At 32.3% G+C, this 18,718-nt stretch overlaps 1 protein-coding gene and 1 non-coding gene across 2 annotated transcripts; one reads left to right on the forward strand and one right to left on the reverse strand.

Annotated features, from left to right (window-relative positions):
• The first annotated feature begins 1,346 nt into the window (after window positions 1-1,346).
• Window positions 1,347-1,454, forward strand: LOC127742477 (small nucleolar RNA R71). The gene has a single exon (XR_008003752.1). It is a non-coding gene; the product is annotated as a small nucleolar RNA R71 (small nucleolar RNA).
• Window positions 1,455-8,226: 6,772 nt separating this feature from the next.
• Window positions 8,227-9,786, reverse strand: LOC107486981 (uncharacterized). The gene is made up of 5 exons (XM_016107567.3): window positions 9,526-9,786; window positions 9,210-9,377; window positions 9,020-9,106; window positions 8,568-8,654; window positions 8,227-8,355 (listed from the first exon to the last, which is right to left on the reverse strand). Exons 1-5 carry the CDS (start codon window positions 9,784-9,786, stop codon window positions 8,227-8,229), a joined length of 732 nt encoding a protein of 243 aa, XP_015963053.2.
• Between the last annotated feature and the right edge of the window lie 8,932 nt (window positions 9,787-18,718).

Below are 18,718 nucleotides of genomic sequence, written 5' to 3' on the forward strand. Positions count from 1 at the left end.
TCTAGGATTATGAAATCAGTAGAGATGTAAAGGCCTTTAACCTTCACTAACACGTCCTCTACCAATCCATAAGCTTGTCTTATTGACTTGTTTGCCATCTCTAATGAGAATGTGGCAGCCTGTACCTCAAAGATCCCCAGTTTCTCCATTATAGAGAGTGGCATAAGATTTATACCTGACCCCAGGTCACACAGAGCCTTCTCAAAGGTCATGGTGCCTATGGTACAGGGTATTAAGAATTTACCAGGATCTTGTTTCTTTTGAGGTAGAGTTTGCTGAACCCATGTATCTAGTTCACAAATGAGCAAGGGAAGTTCACCTTCCCAAGTCTCATTACCAAATAACTTGGCATTCAACTTCATGATGGCTCCTAGATATTGAGTAACTTGCTCTCCAGTTACATCTTCATCCTCTTCAGAGCTCATGAATGGTAGAAAGAAGTTTAATGGAATCTCTATGGTCTCTATATGAGCCTCAGATTCCTTTAGGTCCTCAATAGGGAACTCCTTATTGTTCAGAGGACGTCCCAGGAGGTCTTCCTCACTGGGATCCACGTCCTTATCCTCCTTTTTGTATTCGGCCATTTTGATTATATCAATGGCCTTGCACTCTTTTTTTGGATTCTCTTCTGTATTGCTTGGGAGAGTACTAGGAGGAGTTTCAATGATCTTCTTACTCAGCTGACCCACTTGTGCCTCCAAATTTCTAATGGAGGACCTTGTTTCACTCATGAAACTTAAAGTGGCCTTAGACAGATCAGAGACTATGTTTGCTAAGCTAGAGGGGCTCTGCTCAAAATTCTCTGTGTGTTGCTGAGAAGATGATGGAAAAGGATTGCTATTGCTAAGCCTGTTTCTTCCACCATTATTAAAGCCTTGTTGAGGCTTTTGTTGATCCTTCCATGAGAAATTTGGATGATTTCTCCATGAGAAATTATAGGTGTTTCCATAAGGTTCACCCATGTAATTTACCTTTGCCATTGCAGGGTTTTCAAGATCATAAGCTTCTTCTTCAGAAGATGCCTCTTTAGTACTGTTGGATACATTTTGCCATCCATTCAAACTTTGAGAAATCATGTTGACTTGCTGAGTCAACATTTTGTTCTGAGCCAATATGGCATGCAGAGCATCAATTTCAAGAACTCCCATCTTCTGAGGCGTCCCATTACTCACAGGGTTCCTCTTAAAGGTGTACATGAATTGGTTATTCGCAACCATGTCAATGAGTTCTTGAGCTTCTGCAGGCGTTTTCTTTAGGTGAATGGATCCACTTGCAGAATGGTCCAGTGACATCTTAGAGAATTCAGATAGACCATCATAGAATATATCCAAAATGGTCCATTCTGAAAGCATGTCAGAAGGACACTTTTTGGTCAATTGCTTGTATCTTTCCCAAGCTTCATAGAGGGATTTACCATCTTTTTGCTTGAAGGTTTGAAGATCCACTCTAAGCTTGCTCAGCTTTTGAGAAGGAAAGAACTTGGCCAAGAAGGTCGTGACCAGCTTATCCCAAGAGTCCAGGCTATTTTTAGGTTGTGAGTCCAACCATGTTCTAGCTCTGTCTCTTATAGCAAAAGGGAAAAGCATGAGCCTGTAAACTTCAGGATCTAATCCATTAGTCTTAACAGTATCACAGATTTACAAGAATTCAGTTAAAAACTGATAGGGATCTTCTGATGAAAGTCCATGGAACTTGTAGTTCTGTTGCATCAGAGCAACTAGTTGAGGCTTCAACTCAAAATTGTTTGCTCCAATGGCAGGGATTGAGATGCTTCTTCCATAAAAATTGGAAGTAGGTGTAGTATAATCACCAAGCATCCTCCTTACGCCTCCACCATTGTTATTGGGTTCGGCCATGTCTCTTTCTTTTTTGAGATTCTCTGTAAGGTTTTCTCTAGATTGTTGTGCTTTAGCTTCTCTTAGTTTCTTCTTCAGAGTCCTTTCAGGTTCAGGATCTGCTTCAACAAGAATGTTCTTGTCCTTGCTCCTGCTCATATGAATAAGAAGAGAACAGAAAAGGAAGAGGAATCCTCTATGTCATAGTATAGAGATTCCTTTATGTCAGTAGAAGAAGAAAAGAATAGAAGAAGGATGAGAAAAATTCGAACACAGAAGAGAAGAGATGGTTCAAATTTTAAGATGAAGAGAAGTATTAGTAAATAAATAAAATAAATAGAAAGAGATGAGAGGGAGAGAATTTTCGAAAATTGTTTTTGAAAAATGGTTAGTGATTGATTTTCGAAAATTGAGAGAAGAAATAAAATTAAAATTAAAATTTGAAACAATTAGTTAATTAAAAGAATTTTGAAAAAGAGTGAGGAATTTTCGAAAATTAGAGAGAGAAAAGTAGTTAGGTGGTTTTGAAAAAGATAAGAAATAGTAAAACAAAAAGTCAATTAGTTAGTTGAAAAAGATTTGAAAGTCAATTTTGAAAAGATAAGAAATTAGAAAAGATTTTTGAAATTGATTTTGAAAAAGATATGAATTGAAAAGATATGGTTGAAATTTATTTTGAAAAAGATTTGATTTTAAAATTAAAATTGATTACTTGACTAACAAGAAACTAAAAGATATGATTCTAGAATTTAAAGATTGAACCTTTCTTAACAAGAAAGTAACAAACTTCAAATTTTTGAATCAATCACATTAATTGTTAGTAAAGTTTGGAAATTTTGAAATGAGATTAAGAAAAAGAATTTGAAAATCATTTTTAAAGAATTTTTGAAAATAATAAAAAGAAAAAGAAAAGATTTGATTTTGAAAAAGATTTTGAAGAGATAAGATATTTAAAATTGAAATCTTGACTTGACTAACAAGAAACAACTTATTTAAAAAATTTTTTGACCAAGTCAACTCAAAGATTTCGAAAATTTTGAGTAAAATAAGGAAAAAATATTTTTTTGATTTTTAAATTTTTAATGATGAGAGAGAAAAACACAAATATGACCCAAAACATGAAAATTTTGGATCAAAACACAAGATGTATGCAAGAACATTATGAACGTCAAGATGAACACCAAGAACACTTTGAAGATCAAGATGAACATCAAGACTTATTTTTTAAAAAATTTTCAAGAGAGGAAAACATGAAAGATACCAAACTTAGAAATGTTCAATGCTTAGACACTATGAATGCAAAAATGCATATGAAAAACAACAAAAGACACAAAATAAGAAAATATGAAGATCAAACAAGAAGACTTATCAAGAACAACTTGAAGATCATGAAGAACACATGCATGGATTTTTCGAAAAAATGCATAAATTTTAAAAACATGAAATTGACACCAAACTTAAAAATTGATACTAGATTCAAACAAGAAACACAAAACCTTTTTTTTGGTTTTTATGATTTTATTAATTTTTTTGGATTTTTCTAAAATATTTCTTTTGGAAAAACGAAAACAAAGAAAAAATTTTTGAAAGATTTTTGAAAAATTTTTGAAAAGAAAATTACCTAATCTGAGCAACAAGATGAACCGTCAGTTGTCCAAACTCAAACAATCCCCGGCAACGGCGCCAAAAACTTGATAGGGAAAATTGTGATTTACACTTTTCATAACTTGAACAATTCTTAGTAATGGCTCCAAAAACTTGGTGCACACTACTATGGTTCACTCACATTCTTCACAACTTCGCACAACTAACCAGCAAGTGCACTGGGTCGTCCAAGTAATAAACCTTACGTGAGTAAGGGTCGATCCCACGGAGATTATTGGTATGAAGCAAGCTATGGTCATCTTGTAAATCTCAGTCAGGCGGATTCAAATAGTTATAATGGTTTTCGAATATAAAGATAAATAAAGCATAAAATAAAGATAGAGATACTTATGTAAATCCTTGGTGGAAATTTCAGATAAGTGTATGGAGATCCTTTGTCCCTTCTGAATCTCTGCTTTCCTACTGTCTTCCTCCAATCATTCTTACTCCTTTCTATGGCAAGCTGTATGTAGAGCATCACTGTTGTCAATGGCTACTTCCCATCCTCTCAGTGAAAATGGTCCAAATGCTCTTGTCACAGCATGACTAATCATCTGTCGGTTCTCGATCATGTCGGAATAGAATCCGTTGATTCTTTTGCATCTGTCACTACGCCCAACAATCGCGAGTTTGAAGCTCGTCACAGTCATTCAATCCCTGAATCATACTCGGAATACCACAGACAAGGTTTAAACTTTTCGGATTCTCAGGAATGGCCACCAATAATTCTAGCTTATACCACGAAGACTCTTATTAAGGAATCCAAGAGATACACGCTCGGTCTAAGGTAAAACGGAAGTAGTTGTCAAGCACGCGTTCATAAGGATGGATGATGATGAGTGTCACAGATCATCACATCCATCAGGTTGAAGTGCAACGAATATCTTAGAACAAGAATAAGCTGAATTGAATAGAAAATAGTAGTAATTGCATTAAAACTCGAGGTACAGCAGAGCTCCACACCATTAATTTATGGTGTGTAGAAACTCCACCGTTGAAAATACACAAGTGATGGTCCAGGCATGGCTGAATGGCCAGCCCCCCTTGAAGGTCTAAAATCGCATGCACTGATTAAAGATCAATCAAAAGCCAAGACCCCTAGTACAATAGTAAAAAGTTCTATGTATACTAAACTAGTTACTAGGGTTTACAGAAATAAGTCTAAATGCAGAAATCCACTTCCAGAGTCCACTTTGGTGTGTGCTTGGGCTGAGCTTGAGCTTTACACGTGCAGAGGCTTCTCTTGGAGTTAAACGCCAAGTTGTAACGTGTTTTTGGCGTTTAACTCTGGTTTGTGATGTGTTTCTGGCGTTTGACTCCAGAATGCAGCATGGGACTGGCGTTGAACGCCAGTTTGCGTAATCTAAACTCAAACAAAGTATGGACTATTATATATTGCTAAAAAGCCCTGGATGTCTACTTTCCAACATAGTTGAGAGCGCGTAATTAGGAGTTCTGTAGCTCCAGAAAATCTATTTCGAGTGCAGGAAGGTCAGAATCCAGTAGCATCAGCAGTCCTTTGTCAGCCTCCTATCAGACTTTTGCTCAAGTCCCTCAATTTCAGCCAGAAAATACCTGAAATCACAGAAAAACATACAAACTCATAGTAAGGTCCAGAAATGTAAATTTTGCCTAAAAACTAATAAAAATATCCCTAAAAGTAGCTAGATCCTACTAAAAACTACCTAAAAACAATGCCAAAAAGCGTATAAATTATCCGCTCATCAGAAGGCATATACTATAAAGAGACTTTCTCTCTGGTATCATCGAAAGACTCTTTTAGAACCATAATGGCACTAGTAGCTCATTTTGACTTGGAGTTACATCATATGGATGTAAAGACAGCGTTTCTCAATGGTGACATTGATAAAATGATGTATATGGTACAACCAGAAAATTTTGTATTAGGTGATTCAAAATCTATGGTTTGTAAGTTAAAGAAATCCATCTATAGTCTCAAACAAGCTTCCCGTCAATAGTATCACAAGTTTCATCAAGTCATTACCTCATATGGTTTTGAAGTAAATATCATAGATGAGTGTGTATACCGCAAGTTCAATGGGAGTAAATACATCTTTTTGGGCTTATATGTTGATGATATTCTACTTGCCAGTAATGATATAGGCTTGTTGCATGAAACAAAAAAATTTCTATCGAACAAATTCGAAATGAAAGATCTTAGTGATGCCTCGTTTCTATTAGAAATCGAGATACTTAGAGATCGCTCTCAAGGTATTCTTAGATTATCACAAAAGAACTATATCAAAAAAAAATTAAGTAGATATGGCATGAAAAGTTGTAGATCAATGGACATACTCGTAGTTAAAGGAGACAAGTTCAGTCTCAAGCAATGCCCCAAAATGATCTTGAGAGGATAATAATGCATAATAAACCTTATGCATCAGCACTAGGGAGCTTAATGTATGCTCAAGTCTGCACGCATCCCAATATATTATTCATAATGGGAGTGTTGGGTAGATATTTGAGCAACCCGGATATGGATCATTGGATAGCTGTTAAACGCGTAATACGTTATTCGAAGAGAACAAAGGATTACATGTTTACTTATCGGAGATCAGAAAATTTGGAGATCATTGGATACTCTGATTCCGATTTTGCAGGATGCCAAGATAGTAGACGCTCTACTTCATGATGTATCTTCATTTTGGCTGGAGGAGCTATGGTATGGAAGTCTAATAAACAGACTATTGTAGCCTCCTCAACAATGGAGGCAAAATACGTTGCTTGCTTTGAGGCATCCAAACATGGCATATGGTTGCGAAACTTTGTCACCGAGCTTCGTATAGTAAATGACATTGAAAAGCCATTAACGATATTCTGTGATAACAAGTCAGCAGTATTATACTCCAACAACAACAAAAGCTTGACAAAATCGAATCATATAAACATCAAGATCTTAGTTGTCAAGGAGAAAGTTCAAGAAAAATAGATTTTCATAGAACATATGGGAATAGAGTATATGCTAGTAGACTCATTACCAAGGGATTGATCCCTAAAGTCTTTCATGAGCACACTGCTCGGATATGTGTCAATATTTGTGATGCCTTGGTTTAGTGGGAGTTTATTTTATGCTATATGTCCTATGATAGATATTGAATTATTTTTCTGCAGAATTAAGTTGATGGTTTATTTCATGTTATGTGAAATGTTCATTTTGCAATATTTGTTTTGTTTTTTTATCTCAATAAAGTTTTAAAGTTGGACTAGCTAGAAATAGACAGGTATGAGATCACTTGACATGTAATTTTCATATTACTCATCCAAATTTGATCTATATCGTTAAATACATTAATATGGTGATCATTGTGGTTTAGTCATGACACTAATGTGATAAAAGTTGCGGTAATTCCATATTTAATGTATGAGACGGACTAGATTGTTAAAGTAATAAGGGAAATAACATTCAGATGCGCGCATAAAGTTTATAAGATGTGATTATGTCAAGAAAGAATATATGCATGTATAGCCCAAGTGGGAGATTGTTAGGAAATTATTTAATTTTCTAATTTATTTGTGGACAATACATATATTAATTATAATCATAAATTATGTTATTTCAAATTAATTGACTTATATAATGGTAATCTCATTTATTGTAAACATAATTTACATAATTGTAATCATTTATTATAAACATAATTGTAAACTTGCTACTAGATTATGATAAACATAACACTTACAAATTTGAAAATCACTAATAATTAGTATCTGCCTATAACTAATAATTTACATTTACATTTAAAAATCACTCATGCTAACCCAAGCAGAAGAAAAACCATACAAATTTAAAATGACATCAAAATTTGTAAATATATTGAACAAATATGCGCAAAAATGAAATATGCAGAAATAAAAAGAACATAAATTGTACAAGATTTATTGATCACCATTTGTTCCATTTCTGCTCATATGAAGCATTTTAAGTTATTAAGTGCACGAGTATATAATTAGCACAATAGCACTGAACTAGTGTAATAGATCACACAACAACTTCTAACAATGATTATCGCAGTCATCTAAAAATTTTAGCATAAATATCAAGTCATGTAAAACAACCTGAATATAAAATTGGAGATTTCTGATCAAGAATGCCAGATGTTCTCCAACGTGCCACATTGGTCGAGATCGCTAAGATTTCTGCTGTGCCGTTGGGCTCTTAGCTCGATCCTTTTTGCGTTTGGCAAAATCACAGTGATATTGATGCATTACAGATGCCCACAATTTAGTGACGTATTGAAAAATATCATGTTTTATTAAGCCATGTAATGTCACATTATTGTCATAGTACGAGAACAGGATTAGCATGTCTCACATAAATGGTCAAAATTAATAGATAAAGTCATTTGACTTTTTCAATTTTATTTTAAGAACTCATTAATCTTGACCATTTAAACTAAATAAGACCATAGTCAAGATTTATTCATAATTAATAACCAATGATCTCTCACAAGATATATCCTCTACAAAAGAGGTCTCTCCTAAACCAATGGTCCCTTTAAGGTATTCAACATCTCCTGTATGCCTTGATAACACGATTTGTATCTATGAGGCCATAACAATTTTTAAATTTATCATTTCAGAAGGGAATTCAATCACATCGGGTATATCTAAGCAGGACAGGAAGAGGAAAGAATCCACCATTAATATCAATATTATAGGAGTAAAACCTTACTTAGAGAGGACTTCTTGAGTAAAGAACAAATGCAAAGGCCAATCGACAGAATACTCAATCACTAGAGCTTCCATCTGCTGAAGTGTTTGCGCTTGATACATCTAATAGGGAAGGTCTAACTGTGATTCCATAAGATGGCATCCTAGAAGAGGGAAAGAACATTTCATAACAGCTCCAAGCTAACTTAAACAGAAGAACTAAAAATGAAGGCAGAACCTTATCGCAAGGATACTTTAGAGAAATATTTGTCTTCTTCACCAATAGTTTTTAACGCAGCTTGCATTTCAAGGAATTGGAATCAGCTTTCATTGATGTAGTTAAAACATGAACAAGCTTAAATAGTTAAAGGATGAACCATGTTAAAAAGTAAAGATCATATGCAAAAGTTAACTAACCAGTTGAAATGGCACCATAAGATCAGCTTCAGCAATTGATTGCCGAGGTGGCAAACGCATTAGCTGGTGACTTTCCTCGAGGAAACACTAGCACAAAAAATGATGCATGTATAAAAAATGTTAGTATTTTTTTCATAGAAGACAAAATATTAGTAATTAGAAAAGGTTATTACAAAAGAAAATGAGGACAAAAGATCCTCATACAAAAAACAAAAAAGATCAATAAAAAATAAGAATCAACACAAATCAGCAGAAAAATGTTAGTAGTATAGATAACTTTGCATACTTTACCTAGAAGAAATCTCCTTTTGCCAAAAGAAAATAGTCTTTCAGGGCCTTCAAGTGGCGATTCAAGTCAGCTTGTACAACCACAAGCTGTGGACAGAGAGAATCAACATGAATAAAATCAAGTAGCAACAAGGTCTGAGCACCATGTGAAAAATCAAACATACCTGAAAATGAAGGATGGTAGGTTTAACCATTATTGTATTATAGAAAAAGTCATAGTATTTTCCACCCTTCACAGACCTTTTGCAATCCTGAGAGACAAAGAAACAAAATTTACTTCTGCATCTTTCCCTGCCTCCCATAATCCCAAAGGAAAAGGATTTGATAAAACAAAAAATATTAAAAAAAAGAAACCTCATTTATAGCATCTCCAGAAGTAGGAATATTCTCATAATTCTTATACTGTTCAAGCCTTGTAACTCTGCAACTATCTCTTGATATGTTCAATCTATCCCATTGAATACCCTGAATGTCTTTTTTCTTCCTTGCTTGTGCAGCTGATGTATCAGTTACCTTAGTGAGCTGCAACAATCATCAAACACCTTATGAGCATGAAAACAAATACTCTATTTTTCTCTTAAATAAATAAATTAAAAAAAGGTTTTTATATGAACTCGATGAATAACTGAAAGGGTTCAAAGAAATAAAAACAGAAAAAGAAAAGGGTAACTATCTCATACTCATCAAGAGCATCATCGCCGGCAACACCACCATCAGCATGGTTGTTTTCATCCATTTCATCAAAGAAATCTTCTTCTTCTTCCATGGCATCAAAGTATAAATCTTCTTCTTCTTCTTCTTCTTCGACAACGATGAGAGGTGGATGTATGGGCAGCCACGGGGTCGACTCCACGATGACACAGAATCGCACGGTGGAGCAGAGACTACGGATTTTGCACACCGTGGAGGAGGAAGCAAGGATTTCACGCATTGTGCATATGGAGGAGAGGCAAAAGGTTGACGCCGGAGAGAGAAGGATGGACGGCAACGGCGCGACTCCGTAACCACGCAGAGGTGTAGAGTGGAGCAGAGATTAGGGATTTCGGCAGATGTTGGGGGAGGGGTATTTGTTATAAGATAAAAAAGAGATAGAATAAATGAAAATTGATATAAAGGTTCTGATTACCGATGGTTCTTCTTGCAGTAGCCGCTAATCAATCAAATGATGCGGCAGTGGAATTACAATGGCTGGTATATCTGTTATTTGCGGCAACTGGTTGAACGACCGGCAATTTTTGGCCAGTATCCTTCGCCTCTCTTGTAGTGAGTTGAATAAGTCATAATTACTTTTGATTTGGAATTAAATGAGAATAAAACCAGATATTATCTTTTGGACTTTAGATAATTATCTTTTGGATTTTAGATATATTATCTTTTGGACTTTAGAATTTAGATATTATTTTTATTTGGACTTTAGGGTTTAATAGGTGACATGCTCAAATATAAATAGTGGCCGCCTTTGTCGCTCTTTCCTTATCAGAAGAGTCACAATTAAGCCCTATTAAGGATACAGAAGGCTTTAGTTGAGGAACATCAAAAGAACACAAGACTGCAATAATCCTTCCGTCAATTTTTTATTTCTATGAATAAAAATATGCTTTCGTATTATGATATATTTTTGGTGATTTAGTATGAATGATCTGAATTAATGAAATAATTTATTCCAACACATACAACATTTAATACTTTCTTCCAATGAAAAGCGAAACACTCACTTCTTATCTCACTTTCTCTCATTTTCAGAAACTCCATTGTTAAAGATTAAAATAAAAAAAATAAATTGCAAAAATGATAAAAGTAGGATTATATCAATGGATGGAGGTTTCATTATTATTATTATTATTATTATTATTATTATTATTATTATTATTATAAAATGGGTAAAAAGTATTTAATAATTTTTTCTAAAATATTTTTTAGTTATTATTATTATGACAAATATGACGTGGATTGGAGATAATTAGGAAACTTTTTAGAACAGTGTTTAATTATTATTATTATTATAAAAATGCTATTTTAACTAAGTATATTATAGTTGTTTTTTATAATCAAGTTTACGGTGGGCATTCTTCTTATTATTAAAATGTGAAATTGGTATTCACAATTTCTTAAAGTATGGATTTTTTTTTTTACATTGTGAAATCGGTATTCATGTTTTTTTGAAAGAAGAAATTTGTCTTTTGTAAGACCGTAATTCACGATTTCACTTGCTATATCAAAATTTTGTCTTTAGTAAAATTATGATCAACGATTTATTTTAACTTTAAATATCTCATATCAATATATTACACTAAAATAACTCAATATTAACATAAATTATATTTCGTTATTCAATATTAAAAAACTTTAGCCACAAGTGAATGAAATTTAAACTTTTTTTTTACTGAAATTGTCAATTATTTATTAAATTATAGCTAAATAATTATTTTTACCTTTTTAATTTTTACTTTGTAATAATAGCTAAAACATCAATTTCATATAAAGTAAAAAACATTTATGAAAATAAAACTATACATAATTATATAAAGATTACATATATATAATTATATAAAAATGTTAATGATAATTATACAATTTTCATGTCACCCCATAGATTTTGCTTTTTGTAGAATTAAAATTTTATCTTTATTTAAAAAAGTGAAAATAATGTTGTTTATTTTTATTTTTATTTTTTAAGAGCATAAATAAAGAAATTCAAAAATGTTTATTTAAAGTGTGAAAAAATAAATTAATTATGTATAATATTTTAAATAAAGAGTATATATCCATTTTGGTTCTCAAAGAATTTCAGACTGGACGCTTTAGTCCCAACTAAAATTAATTACTCGATTGGTCCTTAACAATTAACTCCGTCAGTCACTTAGGTCCTTTACTCCGTTAATTCTAACGGAGGACAAAATAGTCCCTAACACCTCTAATAGGGGACAAAATGGTCCCTGATCTCCTCTGTTTGGAAACGACACTGTTCTCTTCCAATTTCCATCATATCTCGCATAACACTAACAGTCTAACACTGTAACTTCAAACTACACAATGCACACTCTATAAATTTAATGTTCACAAGAAAAAAATCCTCAACTTGTTCTCAACCAATTTATACTCAGGAAACTAATGCCTATGTCTCTCAACTAATTGTCGTCTTCGATGGATCCCATGAATCTAGACAGCAAGTCTGATTTGTTAAGACTAGTTGTTATTGTTGCCATCTGCCTCCTCCTCTACCCTAACATCTCCATGATCACATTGTCCACCACCACTCCGATCGTTTCCTTCAGCTTCTTCTCCGAACCAATGTTCAGTAATCGTTTCAATTTTCATATAAGCGGCAACGACGACATTGCTCGTTGTAATAGCTTGGATGCGAGGTCGAAGCTGTCTGCAAACTTGGACTTCGGAAAAGAAGGAATGAAGCACTCAGTATCTATTTCAAATGAGAATTTGCATATGATGTCGAAGGAGAATCTTCTCATGATGTCCTGATGTCCAACAATCTTATTGCTTGTCGGAGAGTAGAGAAAGGCGTGCCCTTGGAATAGTTGTAGAACTTGGTCTTGAGGATGCTGTGGACGTTGTCAGAGTTGGATGTGGTGTTATCAAAGAGGTGGAAGTAGATATTTTTGGTGGGTGAAGTACAGAGGAGGTGAATGTACCAGTCACAAGGATTTAGGAAGTGTGTGATCCATGACATGTTGAGGTAGGTGCGACACGTGTGACAATTACACCATGGCTTAATCTTGGAGCTAAAGAGGAGGAAGGAAAAGATGGAAAAGAAGATTGTGAAGGTGAAGAAGGAGAGTATGAATGTTAGGGTTATGCGAGATATGATAAAAATCGGGGAAGAACAGTGTCGTTTTCGAATAAAGGGGTCAGGGATCATTTTGTCCCTTGTTAGAATTGTCAGGGATAATTTTGTCCCATGTTAGAGTTTTTAGGGACCATTTTGTCTTCCGTTAGAGTTAACGGAGCCAAGGACCTAAGTGACTGACGGAATTAATTGTTAGGAACCAACCGAGTAATTAATTTTAGTTAAGGACTAAAATGTCTGGTTTGAAATTTTTTGAGGACCAAAATAGGTATATACTCTTAAATAAAATACATGTTTATAAATATTTGGATAAAGAAAATTGTATTATATAATAATATGTTTTTAACAAAATTAATTATTACAATGTTTTCAAAATTTTAACGAGTAATTTAATTATTTTCAAGTAATATAAAATTATTTAATTATTTTTTATTTTGCAATTAAAATAATATTACATAATAATTAATCTTAATAAATAAAAAAATATTTTTATATATATTTATATACTTTATATTTATTTATTTATTTTAAAATAAAAAATTACATTTGTTATTTTTTAAAGATTATATATTAAAATATATTTATGTATACCTACATTAATATATTCTATATTTATAAAATTTATCAATATTTTTTATAATAATTTTTTATTTTTATTTAATAAAATCTAATAATTTATAAAAAAAAAGTACATCTAATGTGCATAAATTTATTAGACTTATTTTAGACTCATCCCATTAATATTATTTGATCAAAATAATTAATTCATTCAAATGCGAACCCATACATCTTCACTCCTACCCACAACTTCAATGTTCTAAGATCAAACAAGAAATGGGATGAAATGGGCGTCTGAATCAGAGCGAATAACTCCAAAAGAATTAATAATTACTTTCGTTGAAAAATTAATTTTTTTATTTATTTTAACGCCTCTAAATTTTAATCATGAATGAAATCTTATAAAACTAGGTATGTATTAAAAAGAAAAACAAAAATAGTTCATTGCCCCTAATCCATTAAAAAAAAGAAAATAATGATAAAAAGTGCAAAATTTAAAAATAAATTTACATGATAACTAGAAGCAACATATTATGTAAAAAATAAATAGTAAACAAACTTGGGTCTGTTATGCCAAAAATTTAACACAAATAGTTGATATAAAAAAATTTCAATAGTTAAAGTCAAAGATCATATGTGCATGAAGCATACTATAGTTGGAGAAAATAAGAATGAGTTGGACTCGATGGTCAAGTTACTTTAATGCTTTGTGTTTAAGTTTGCTTGAAATTCAAGACTACTTGAGATTTAAAATTACTTGAAGTCTAAATTTACTTGAGGTCCAAGACTACTTAAAATGCAAGTTTACTTAAAATCCAAAGATTATACCAATTAGTATAGGATTTCGTTTTCTCTATTTCTATAAATAGGATTAGTTTCAAGAAGTTAAGGAAACTTTTATACATTCACACACATTCACTCTAAAATTTTTAGTCACGTTAATGCATAAAAACATGAGTCACGAATCCATGTAAATATTGGGAGACTCCAGCTTTTTTCTTTTTAATAATTTCAATTTTGTCTTTCTTTTCTGTTAATTAAGTTCTGTCATTTTCATTCAAACACTTGTCAATTTTTTCATATTTTAATACAAGTTTTGTAATTTTCAATTTTTTATGTTTTTGCATTTGTTCTTACTTATTTCTTGCATTCTATAACTATTATTTTTTATATTTCTATTGGGCATGATTTCTAAATTCTAAGAGAAACCCACAAAAAAAAAAAGTCGTATCTACTCCTCAAATTAAGATTATTGATACAAGTTTGATCAACATCTTCTATTGAGGTCCAAAAATCAAAATCAAGCGAAACAAATTGGCACACCTGGTGAGACCTTAGGTAAGATTGAATGCCTAAAGTAATTATTGTATGTATTTGTGAAGCGGTAAATTCATATCCTATATTGGTCCAAATGCTTCTATTTTTATGTCATCTCAGTCGTCTTCTTCAACCAAAGGGTCCGACCATAACTCTGAAGAGATAATACTATCTTCGCAACCAAAAGTCACTGAACCAATACAAGTATTTGGGACTTTTGCTGAAAGTCCAATTAGACATATGAACAACATAAATGTGATTTCAGTGGCTTCTTCTAGTGTAGTCGTAGTAAATCCGACTACTTGGTCTATGTATAAGTTATCTCAATATTTACCATCTTTGGCTAATTCACATATTTTTAGAGTATATTCAAAAGTTCAATCAAACTCAATTATTGAAATAAATTTTAAGGTTTTGTACAATGATACAACCCATGCTTATATTAATATTTGATGGTCAATCCTTCTTATTTGGGATCGATAATATCGGAATTCGTGATATCAGAACTACCTCAACAAGGTATTTTGTCAATATCGATACAACCATATATAAGGAAAATGCCAACCCAAGTTGATCTATTGACTCAACCATCGATACAAATGGAAGTACCTTGTTCGACCTTTGTTGTCCTTCGGTATCTAAAAAAATGCATAAAGGTCTATTGTTCTCAGAAAGGTCAAAAAAGATATCAATATTGGGAGCAACGCTGCTTAATACCATAGATTCTTTAGTAGTTTTTAGATAGTAACTAGTAGAAAATCATAATGATTTAGTCAACAACTTGATTCAGAAAATGATAATTATCTTAAACTTTTTTATAGAAAATAATAATGTAAGTTTAAACAAGTAATAATGTAGATGAATGAATTGCCTGTGGCGGTCTAAAGTAACTATAAGGCACCAAATTTATTAGGAGGTTACCAACCTCATTTGGAAGGTCAGGGGTAGAACTCAGATGATGTAGTAAATGATTCCCAACAAAATTAATTTGCCCAACATAATATTACCCAAATTGATGAGTAGAATATTACACAAGTTGTCGAGCATATATTAAATAAGTAGGTTTTAACATAAAATTGACTACCAACCATATTTTATATCTCTTTTTCCTGACCACATGTTGCAAGCAGAATTTTCTAGAGGAGTCAAAATTTCAAAATCTTTGACTAAGTTTTCTACGAAAAGTGAAGAGTCGACTGTCGAGCATATGACTCATTACACAGTCGAAATCAGAGTTCTATCTATCAATGAATAAATTAAAATGAGATATTTTTCTTCTTCTCTTACCACAAATGCTTTCACTTGGTTTTTAAATTTGTAGTCCAAGTTGACACATTCATGATAATGGTAATTGTTGGAGACGAATTTTCATGATTAATTTTTCATAGGAGAACTAAAAAGTACACTCTCTAATTTGTCTTATTAATGGGCTTGACTTCAAAATTAGAAAGAAGATAGTTAACTAACAATTTATTGATCTTGCTCAATTGGCAGATAAAGTTCAACAAATCGAAAGGCTACAAAAAGAAAAATACCAAGAAGACGACAACTTTTTTGAAAAAGTAGTAACTTTTGTTGGTTGTGTGATATATTTTGATTTAAAGGTAAAAAATGATATACTTGGAGTCGAAACAAAAGACAAATCACAATTTATGTGTCAATCTCTTAACCTTGTTGAGAAAAAAGATATTCCGAAAGAAGAAAATTACTGAAAGCAAGTCAAGATTTTCAAACAAGATACTAGATATGAAGGTCGACCAAATTCTTTGCGAGTTGACCTTGTGTTTTGCTAAATTTGAGGGTTTTATTGTTAATAGAATAGTAAAATGAGAAATTCTTTTTGACGCCAGCATGCTCAAAGTAAGACCTATATACTTTAAGGCTGGTAAAGATTTGTTAGACTTTCTGACCTAACAAAGAAAATAAAAAATGAATATAATTATGTGCTTTAGGTACGTTGCAAAGAGAAAAAAAAAGAAATAGTTGATAAACAACCAAGATAAAAGACACACGTACTTATGAAAATTGATATAGAAGACGGAGATCAATTCAAATTTATTTTTGGATTGAATTTATAAGTGGTTTCAAAGTTTTTAATGGTTCTTCATCAAAATCGAAGTCATCTAAAATTTTGAGGAGCATTTTGTTGTGCCAAATTGGTCGATCTCGAAAAAAAATTCAAAAGTTAAAGTCGAATATCATATGTATATGAAGCACACCATGATTGGAGAAAGTAAGAATGAGTTAGGCTCGGTGATCAACTTACCTTATACTTCATGCCCAAGTTTGCTTGAGGTTCAAGACTACTTGGAGCCCAAATTTGCTTAAGATCCAAAACTACTCGAAATGCAAGTTTACTTGAAATCCAAGGTCCAAGATTACTTGAAGTGCAAATTTACAGGAAGTCTAAGATTATACTAATTAGCTTAAGATTTTTTCTCTATAACTAGGATTAGTTTCAATAAGCTAAAGGAGCTTTCATGCATTTACACACTCACTCACTCTAAAATTTCTAGTCACACCAATACACAGAAACATGAGTCACGAGTCCATGTAAGTATTGAAAAGCTCTATCCTTTTTCCTTTTAGTAATTTTAATTTTGTCTTTCCTTTCTATTATTTAAATTCTATTATTTTCATTAAATTACTCGTCAATTTTTACATATTTTAAGACAAATTTTGTAATTTTCAATACTTTATGTCTTTCTATTTATTCTTTTTTATTTTTTGCATTGTATAATTATTATTTTTTACACTTTATTGGGCACGATCTCTAAATCCTGTAATGACCCAACTTCTAGCACGTCATGATCGTACCATAAGTAAGGCATTACTGACCTAATTCCTTATTATGTATTTAATATTGAGCCTTTACGCGTTAATCTGTCGACAATTTTACTAAAAGATTAAACTTTTTCGTCAAGAACAAATAACACATATTCACATACTTACCATTAATAATACATTATAGTATTACTTATAAAACCAATTACAAAACCTACTCCTCTAAATAAAACTTCAACTAATAAGGCGAGGGGAAAAATGAATTCTAACAATAACTCAACTTGCAAACATATTCTTCTATGCTCTTACAGCTTCGCAATAAGCCTTCACACCTGTAGTTGGAAGGGGGGTGGAAAGAGGGGTAAGAACCGGGGAGTCCTTATTAGTAGGGTCGGAGTAGTTGATTAGGTTCATTTTACTATTTGTCACACAACAATCCCACAACAGAATACATACAATCTTCAATAGATAGCCAACAACAATAAACTCCTTAATACAAACAACTTTAGTAAACCAAAGATACAGAAAAAATCACAAGTCAAGAAACACACACACAAAATCACAGAAACACATATCACAGAGAAGTATGCACAAATAAGTATGATGCATGTCTGTCCTATGTAGGCCATAGGCTCATGTGTCGGTTTACATTCCACAACCCGACATTACCTGGAAATAAGCTCTAAATATGATTTTTCATTGTGTACTATACGTGCATGTGTCGATATGGTTAAGAACACCATCAGTATGTGACCACCAAAAATCGTCGCAAAGATAATCACCATAATATACGCACAATGAGAAATAGAAACTAACAGTATGTGGGCATCCCCAAGTTCAATAATCAATCAGTACGTGGATTTTTCCGAGTTTAACAATCAATTAATACGTCGTTTTTCCCGAGTTCAACAATCAATCAGTACGTGGGTTTTCCCTGAGTTCAACAATCAATCAATACGTGGATTTTTCCAAGTTCAACAATCAATCAGTATATGCATTGGGCAAATGGGACAAAACCCTCGTCCTTGCCAGGTGAACCTTCAATCACTTAGTTCTTATTTACTAATCCTTTTATCTTTCTCAGTTTTCAGTTCTCAGTTGGGCTTAGCCATTTTCACTTTCAATCATTTATTCGTTCATATCAATTCCTTAAAACATTATTTCAATATCCTTTCTCTACTTTCCAAAGCTATTATTCTTTTAAATTATTTTAGGTTTCTTTAAATATTCAACTAGGACAGGAATTCTTTTTTCATTATTTAAAACTTTTCCTTATCTTTCACCTATTTTTTTTCCTTTTCTCTTTCTTTTCTTTTCTATTTATCATTTTTTAGTATTTCAACTTAATTTCACACTCTTTATTTACCTTTACCTACGTGTCTTATGGAAGGAGAATCAC

Source organism: Arachis duranensis, chromosome 1, assembly GCF_000817695.3.
Source record: "Arachis duranensis cultivar V14167 chromosome 1, aradu.V14167.gnm2.J7QH, whole genome shotgun sequence".
NCBI lineage: Eukaryota > Viridiplantae > Streptophyta > Magnoliopsida > Fabales > Fabaceae > Arachis > Arachis duranensis.